Below are 9,229 nucleotides of genomic sequence, written 5' to 3'. Positions count from 1 at the left end.
CTCTTTCTATGGTGAAGGTGGAAAGCATCCTGGGAGCTCAGGAAAGGAGCCAGCCACAAACCTCCAGGCCATTTAGATCTCTTGTCTATTGAACCTTAATGAATGAGATAGCCACCATACAGTCAACATTAACTTCAAGGATCTTTTTTATTACCTAAAAATGACAAGCCAAATCGGTTCAATTCTAACCATGACAGAAACACAAATATCTCACTAAAATAAATACTAACACAGTGGAGATGAGTGAAGCACTTGCCTTAGGCACAACATTTAGGGGGGCATTTAAAAAAATCCCTCAGCAATTGAGATAAATGATATTTCATCACAATAGGTAAAAAAAAAAAAAATAGATGCAAAAATTCATGATGAACAAAATACCCAAATTTTAAATAAAGGATTGCCCACAGTGCTTTGCTGAGCCATCTTGGAACCTTAGATGAAATAGAAAATAAGACGAATCCTGTTTTGTCCAGACATTTGATTTTTCCGTGGTTCTCACTAGCTTTATCCTAGTTCCAAGCCTGCTCTGGAGAATGTTCCCAGCATGGAATAAATGTCACAGCCCTTCCCGCTTCAATATTAATTCAGGGGACGAAACATGGGCAGGTATTGTCAAGTTTAATTGCCACCGTTAGTCGACTATCAGCCATAATTGAGGCCCTGCTTTGGTTGTCCTTTTAGTTAAAAGGTGTTTCCCAACCCCCAAACCAGTCTTTTTTGGTTCCTGGAATCTCAAGATATCTTATTACCAAAAATCCATTGCACAAACCACTACATAACCCACTTGGAAAAGAGCATCTGATTCCATCCCTCAAAAGTTCCTCCGCCCACGGTAGTTGCCGCGGGTTCTCTCCTTGCTAGTCTTGGCCGAAAGTTGCCTGTGTGTCTTCTTCCGATACTCCACTTTAGTCCAGCCCCCTTCGCTCACCCTGCTCTCCTCTTCCCCTGTTTTGGAGACAGTTTCGGGGTGCAGAGGCATCCCGGGGATGGTCCTGGGCACACGGCGGTCATGGTCATTTGGGCTCCTCTTGAAGTCAGGGGACTGATGAGTGTTCAGTGCTGACTGGGGCAGCCTATAGAACTTTCCAGAATACCTTTCTCTTGAAGGTGTGGAATGCTGACTTTTCCCACCGTATCTTCCTTTCGGGGAAGAGTTGAGGGATACGCTGCCACGGTAGTACTTGTTTCTGCTTCGGTCTGAGTAGCGGCCCCTCTCAGAGGAGCTCTCATTGAGGCTGGAGAAGCCGCTGTCTCTGGAGTTGAGGTGCAGGGAAGAGAAGTTTTTGGTCAGCCCATACTGTGTTGGGGAGGAGCTCCGGGAAGGGTTGATGCTTGGTGTAATCTGCTGGTACTTCACGGGAGTCTGGGTCCGCCTCACCGCCGCAGCATAGGAATCTTGGTTGGCAAAGTAGGGGAAGAAAGGAGACCCCAGGATGGGGTTGCTTTGGGAACGCTGTAGTGAAGTGTGGGATGCAATCTGCCGCATGCGCAGAGTGTCTAACCATTGGCAGTCCGCACCTGCAGGGGAAAATGGAAATGAGCATCTTCTAAGCCACGAAGCTGCATGTCTAATTCATAAGCCTGGCTCAGGCAATCAGTCTCAAGGCTGCTTGGGGGTGTGCCAAGCATTACCGTTCATGGAAGTTCCAGGCTAGGTAGGTACACCGACCTTTTTCTGTACTACCATGAACCCTTAGTGGGAAAGGTACATTGTCATTAAGAATGTAATATGGTTAGCATTTTTTCTATTTTTGCAGCCATGATCTGACTGTTTTAGAAACTTCATATGAAACGGTATAGTATCATAGCATCATCTTCCCAAACTGCTAATTCTATACAGTTTTAGCTTCCATGAAAAGGCCTGGCTTTGGGGTCCTGTCTCTGCAGCCTCTGCAGGCCCATGACAGATATGCTGATGCCAGCAAACATCATATGTCTCTCCTGCCCAAAGCAGAATGGGGTAGTCTGCTGGATTCCCAGAAGGCTTTTCTCCTAAATACAAGAAGGGGCTGGAGAGACGGCTCATCAGTTAAGAGCACCGACTGCTCTTCTGAAGGTCCTGAGTTCAAATCCCAGCAACCACATGGTGGCTCACAACCACCAGCAACGAGATCTGATGCCCTCTTCTGGAGTGTCTGAAGACAGCTACCAGTGTACTTACTTGTAATAAATAAATAAATCTTAAAAAAAAAAAAAAAAAAAAAAAAGAGTCAGGACTGATGCCTGGTGATTTCAGGACATCACTGTGTTTACAGGGTAGCCAGAAACAGACACTGCAGGGAAGCCGTGGGTGGAGCCAGTGTAGTGAGTATGGCAGCAAGGGAAGGAAGAGGCCATAGTCAAATGTACTTGTCATACTGCATCCAGAGCCTACGACTTTTTGTAATGGAAAACAATACATTTTATTCATTTAAACCAGTGTTTGAGGGACTTTAGAAGGTTTCTTGGAATGCTGACTGCTAGAGATAGGTCAGAGAGTATGCATGTCTGACTTGGCCACAGAGGATCCTGCAGAACCAAACTTGGAGACCCATTGAGGTAAGCCAGGAAAAATTGGGTTTTCTGCTGCTGGCAGGTGAAAAAGGATGCGCCTGATCTAACAGGTGAGCCGAGCCTTCATATTACATTGGAACAGCGAGTAAAAGGGAGTGGGGGGGGGGCAGAAGGGAGGTGCACAAGCTAAAAACTAGAGGAAGTACTCCATTGTGTAGATGTACCACAATTTCTGTATCCATTCCTCTGTTGAGGGACATCTGGGTTGTTTCCAGTTTCTGGCTGTTATAAATAAGGCTGCTATGAACATGGTGGAGCATGTGTCCTTATTACATGTGGGAGAGGGTGGGGTGGCAAGCAGGAGGAAGGGGGAGGCAACAGGGGTTTGTTCTTCTTGTTGTTGTTTTTTTAGGGGAAACTGGGAAAGGAGAAGTCATATGGCATGTAAATAAAGAAAATATCTAATAAAAAAAAACTAGAGGAAGACAGGCACTTTCCAGAGAGAAACTGTGGGAGCAATCCTAGCAGGAGGTGAGGGTAGGGTGCTGATTTTCTCTGTGTACACTCTTAAAGAAAGAATAACTACTGCTCCCTAGGAGATGATGCTTAGAAGATGTAAGGGACACTGATTTGGGGTCTGGGCAGTGTCCTGGGAAGGGAACACCATGGTCACAATGTCGATGAGCTTAGGACCTCCCTCCAACCCCAGCTTGTTTTCTGCCATTCACCACCATCCATCACATCCTGATGATACAGTTCACTGACTATGGAGGCTTGCATGGAGAAACTAGCCCCATAAGTGTTACCAGAGGAAATCTGGAACTCAGACTGATTTAAAAAACAAATATTTATTTGGTGACTCTCAACATGGTAGGCTTTGAACTATGTAAAACTTAGAAGCCATTAGCAGCCATTTTGGAAATGGGGAAACTCGCCTCTCAGAAGAGAAAATGCAGCAGAATCATAGAGTGAAGAATCCCACAGGCTTCATGGGGGCGGGGCTATAGGGGTCAAACAGGCCCTGTAAACATCAGTTGTTAGAAAGAAGTCTTTTCCTTTTGTTTTTGAGACTCTTGTACAGCTTAGATGGCCTTAAACTTGAATGGTCCCCCTGCTTTAGCCACCGGGGTGCTGTGATCACAGCTGTGAGCTAACATACCCAACTGAAAGAAGAACATGAAGGACTATGGCAGGCACACTAGGCAAGGCACACAGACTTAACCAATATAAAGGAGTTTAGAAATAGCCACATGATAGGGGAGTGTGTATAGATCCAGACCTACTATGTGGAATAACCTTGGCAGAAGAACATGCCCTAAAAAGTGTCTGACAGTGTGCTTGTAGCTCAAGAGTCTTTATAAAATCCTAAGCCTAGTCATGGTGGTCACAGTGTTCCCTGATGGCTATTTGCAAAAGAATACAAGCAAACCAACTGTTGACAAAGGTGAAGGCATGATGTCAAAGAATTTGTTGATGGCTTTTGAATGTTCTTCAGGATCCTGGCCACCCTGACTGGTGGTCATTTAAGAATGTTTGTTCTGCTTGGCATGTCAGATGTTTCAGTGGCCAATGTAGGGGGCCAGACTGTCCGTCATAACTCAGTGACACTTGCCCTCCAGGGCAGTAAGTTAGAGTCCCGCCTTTGTCTCCACGCCTGACCAAGAGCCTTCTGGTCACTGTCACAAAAATACTTTTCTCTTGGGGAAAAAGAAGTGCTGCCGAGAAAGCATGGGTTTCTGTGTGCTTGGTGTGTATGTCTCATGGTTACGAGGGAACTGCACGTGGCTTTGTACATATCCACCTTCAGCATAGCTGTGAGCGTGCTCAGTCCTACAGTCCTAGAGTTTCTCAGCTCACAAGTAGGGAGTCAGAACTTTTGCTCCACTGGATAATGACCAATTTCATAGCCTGTCAGCTGGCCTTGTATGCTTTTCTACATTTTTAAAATTATTACCACCATTATCTAGCATATGCATTAAAGTTTTTCTATTTACTATCTCTCTTAAATTTGTGTGTATGTGCGTGTGCGTGTGCATGTGTGTGTGTGTGTGTAGAATAGCTCATGCCATGATGATGTTTGTGTGGTTAGAGACCAACAGATAAAAGTCAGTTCTCTCCTTGCCAGTGGGTCATAGGGCTTGAACCCAGATTGTCAGGCTTGTGGACAAGTGTCTCATACACGGAGCCGTCATGAGGAACCTCTCCTTCCTGTCCTTCCTATTCCACTCTTGTTTTGTTCATCCTTTTCCTCCCTCCCCCCACCCTTCCTCCATCATTGCCAGGCATCATCACTAGTTCTCAGAACTCAAGAAATACTGTGTTAGACATCCGAGCCACCAGCAGCCTGGCATTCACCCCTGTGAGGGGACTCTCATCACTAGCATTCTGGACTCGGGCACACGTGCTGTGCTCAGACACTAACTTACTGGAGTCAGATCTGCTGCCAGGATTGCCCTCTGAGCTGGAGAACAGAGTCTGAATGGCAAGCTGGACCGCCTTCACCTCATCCTGAGGCTTCGTTCTGTTCCACTGTATTGAGTGCACGTGCTTAGTGAGTTTTGGTGTTCTGACATCACTCTGTTAAAGAAAAAGATCAAAAGCCCATGATCACACATATATACATTTATAAAATGAGAAGGGGAAATGCATGTTATTATGTCATTTGCCCAAATTAGTGAATTTGAGTAAGAGGAACACTTCCACCCCCTTTCCCATAATAGACTCTAGTACCTTTTCTTCTCCCTTCTCCCTCTCTTCTCCCATTCTATACTCTTTTCTACTTATTAGATTATAATACATAAAAATAGAGTTGTCGGGCTGGAGATAAGGCTCAGCGGTTAAGAACATTGGCTGCTCTTCCACAGGCCACGAGTTCAATTCCCAGCAATCACATGGTGGCTCACAACCATCTGTAATGGGATCTGATGCTCTGTTCTGGTGTGTCAGCAATACCATACTCATAAACATAAAATCAATAAGGAAATATTAAAAAAAAATAGGGTTGGCTTCTCCCAGAATTTATAACATTTGATAGAGCTCAATTTACCTCTTTGATAAGAAATGTCTTTCATATTTGAAAAAAAAATACCTTATTGAATAAACAGACATTGATATTTTCTTTAAGAGTACTTTTTGGTCCAAGGATCTAGGATACACATAGGGAAGAAAATGGAATAAGGCTGCTACCAGGTGAGTGAAGATGAGAGGTGCACTGGGAGACAAGATGGAATGTGAAGAAATCTAGTATCGGGAGAGGATCCTGGACGAAGACAACAGTTCTTGTCCTGAAACTTTTCCTCAGTACCAGATACATGTATAGACTACAGTCTCTTTAGGGCACTGGGTGTAGCTCAGTGGGACATTGGCTTGGCCTATAAGTGGCCTTAAATTCCTACAAAAAGGAATCTCTAGGATTCAATACAGTAGGGTGTAGTGTACATGCCTTTTATCTCAGCGCTCAGGAGGCAGGAGTAGGTGGATCACTGCAAGTCCAAGGCCAGCCCTAGTCTCAAAGCAAGTAGGAGGCCAGCCAAGGCTACATAGAAATATCTTGTCTCAAAAAAGAAGAGAATAAGAGGAAAAGAAGGATAAAGGGAAGGAAAGAAGGAAGGAAGGGAGGAAGGAAGGAAGGAAGAGAAAGAAAAAAATATCTTTAGAAACTGGAAAGTGGACAATACAGAAGAGGCTTATTATCATCATAGAGCCCATGAGAAGGAGGAGGAAGAGAAGAAGGAACTGAGAGGGAGGAAGGGGTTGAAGAAAGGAGAGGGGAAGGGGGGAGAAGAGAGGGAGGGCAGTAAGAAGCAGCGGCAAGCAGCAGGCATGGCGAGTTCCCAGAGTTGTGTGCAGCAGGCAAAGCTGGAATCAGTTAAAGGTGGCTTTTCCTGGGTGGATGCAGGGAGGGACCAGTTAACAGGTATCAGGATTGCTGACACACTTACTGCCTCACAGGCTGTGGGGTGAGGTGGACAAGGTTCGGGCCTCTGATTCTAAACCGCTAGACTGTGATGATAGCTCAGGAAACCTCAAGGGCACAGCATGCAAAGTCCAGTCTGCAGGAACTTCCTGCAACTTGCTACAGCCACTGTGAGGCTTCACAGGTCGGGGGTGGGGTCAGGCAAGAGACACTGTTCCCAGAGAGAGACACAGGCTGTGAGCACATTCACTCTGTCAGAGTACCCAGAGCCCCCCGGGGTGGGGGCTCTCTTCTCTCCTGCTAAATGGAGAGAACCATTACCCACCTTTCAGGATTTACCTGAGGTCTGTGAGACAGAGCAGGGGTACTTGCCTAACGGTTCGAGGCTTATGGTGAATCCTTACTAACACTGTCGTGAATGGATGAAAGATGTGCATGCCCTACCAATGGAAGATACATACCGGTACCTTCACTTGTCCTCAGACTCAGTGCTATGACTGTACCCCTCCGGCCTGTGCCGCATGAGGTTCCTGCCTTGCTAGGGTCAGTGTTCCACCAGCCATGAAGACCTTGTTGACTTTTTACAATGTTATTCACATTAAATACATTTTTTTTTAAAAATACAGAATTGAAATATACTTTCAAAGAGATGTTTTTATAACAGTAAGCATGAATTTTCAACATGGTAAAAGGCATGAACCTTTAAATCCCCATTTTAAACAAAACTTTTAAGTGTAAAGTATTGGTAACTTATGTATCGTACAGAAGATCTTGTGGGTTTTCACAACAGAATCATCTCTAAACCTTAAACTGTTTCCACAGACTTCCTGCCGTGCATACAGTGAGTCCTTACTGGGGTCCCAGATCCGACTTCGCTCACCTGTCTGGCTTTAGCATTGTGCTCTGTGTCCTAAGGACTTGTACCTGGTGTTCATACGGCTGTTCTCTGATCTCCGACTACACAGTCTACCACCCCGAGCTGTTGTTTGTTTCCACCTGTCACTATCTGACATGATAGTGACTGGTTACTTGTAACTGGGTTATTCTCTACCCCGTCAGCAGGTAGTGCTAAATGTATACTTGTTTGGTTTTTTGAGACAGGGTTTCTTTGTGTAACAGAGCCCTGGTTGTCCTGGACTCTCTTTGTAGACCAGGCTGGGGTTGAACTCATAGAGATCTGTCTGCCTCTGCCCCCTGTGGGCTGAGATTAAAGGTGTGCACCTCTACACCTGGCTAAGCATGTACATTTTAATAGCATGGTTTTTTAATATGATTTTTTTCTTTTCTTCTCTTTTCTTTTCTCTTTTTTTCTTCTCATCTCGCCCCCCCCCCGGCTTTCTCTCTCTTTTTGGTTTTTCGAGACAGGGTTTCTCTATGTAGCCCTGCTGTCCTGGAACTCACTCTGTAGACCATGCTGGCCTTGAACGCAGAGATCTGCCTGCCTCTGCCTCCCAAGTGCTGAGATTAAAGGCATGCACCAACCACTGCTCGGCTGATTTTTTTCAAGTAGAAACTTATGGAATCTTTCCATTTGACTATAACAATAAATCTGGAGGTGGTTATAGGAGTATGTGCTGGTATTTTGAATACTCGTTGATCTTTTCTCCTAAATTCTTACTTCCAAGTGAGTTCTACTCACTGTTTACATTATTAGGTAGGGTGTACATAGTACTCAATTGATATCTAATGACAGTATAGACCAGGCATTACCCTAAATTCTATTGCGCTCTCTTTCCTTCCTCACACTTTGCTAGAGAAATTGTGTTCATCTTTGTACATACATGCTGACATATCATTTCTCTTCCAGTAAATGCACACACTAATCTGTAAGTACCCACTTGAGAGACGACCAATCCCTGCTCACTAACAGGGGCTGAAACTCCCAGCCTGTTTTCAGGAGCTTACCTCATATGTGACAGTGCACTCCACAGTCTGATCCTTCAGTATTCCCACGATCCACTTCTCCATTACAAATGGTGGCTGAAACACGGAAGTTAGGATGGCTTAGTATCAGAACACAGCCCTGTGCTGCTGTGTGTAGTTAAGACCGGTTGTGCCATACACAATTTGCAAATAGGGACAGAATTATCATAAAATCTTGTTGGCTTATAACATATTTTTGGGCTTTGTTGTTTTTATATGTTTGCAAACAATATCTTTGGATAGCTGAATGAATTATGTGCATGTCCTTCTGGTGGGAGACAGTAGTCCCGGTCTTCCACGGTCTTCTGTGCTTTTTGAGATAGGGTCTGGCTGTGTAGTTCTGGCTAAGAACTGGTGGATAATCCTCCTGCCTCAACCTCCCAGGTATTAGTATCATAGATGTACCACCATGTAGGTTCTCAATCCTGTCTGGGGTGATTAATGACGTGTTATTCAATCCTATCGGTAAGTTATTGATTCACGCTGTTTAAAGCAGTAGCCCAAAGCTTTCTCAATATTAAGACAAATGTCCTGATAATCTGAGAGGCCCCATGAGTGTCTTCCTTGAGGGTAAGCAGTGACTACTGTAGAGGCTTTGATAATCTCTCAGCTTTTCAGTCATCAGGCTACTGTTGCCAAGAGGCTTGTACCAATAAAGACATTGTGGTGCCATCTTCCCATGGTTTCAAGATAAAGGAAGCCTATAGATCTTGGATCTTATGCTAATTCTGATCATTTTTTTTTTTTTTTAATTTTCTTCTCATTCTCTTATCCTTCCTGGTTGGGACTACAAAAACAATGGATGTGTACAAGTTGGGTATAGAATATAAGAGACATTTAACAGGGCTGGTTTTTTTGTTTTTGTTTGTGTTTTTTTTTTTTTTTTTTTTTTTTTTT

General features: G+C 44.4%; 1 protein-coding gene across 1 annotated transcript in view; it reads right to left on the bottom strand.

The window, feature by feature from the left end:
• Positions 1-603: 603 nt before the first annotated feature.
• Map3k20 (mitogen-activated protein kinase kinase kinase 20) overlaps positions 604-9,229 on the bottom strand; it is a 185,921-nt gene continuing 177,295 nt past the window's right edge. Inside the window, exons 18-20 of the mRNA XM_031370617.1 lie at positions 8,315-8,389; positions 4,920-5,070; positions 604-1,518 (exon numbers count right to left, since the gene is read on the bottom strand). Coding sequence (XP_031226477.1) covers positions 812-1,518; positions 4,920-5,070; positions 8,315-8,389 — 933 coding nt within the window. The 3' untranslated portion in view covers positions 604-811. The remainder of the gene's footprint in view (positions 1,519-4,919; positions 5,071-8,314; positions 8,390-9,229) is intronic.

This window comes from Mastomys coucha, unplaced genomic scaffold (assembly GCF_008632895.1).
Source record: "Mastomys coucha isolate ucsf_1 unplaced genomic scaffold, UCSF_Mcou_1 pScaffold15, whole genome shotgun sequence".
NCBI lineage: Eukaryota > Metazoa > Chordata > Mammalia > Rodentia > Muridae > Mastomys > Mastomys coucha.
The sequence above is the reverse complement of the archived record's forward strand: the minus strand, read 5'-3'. Positions and strand labels throughout refer to the sequence as shown.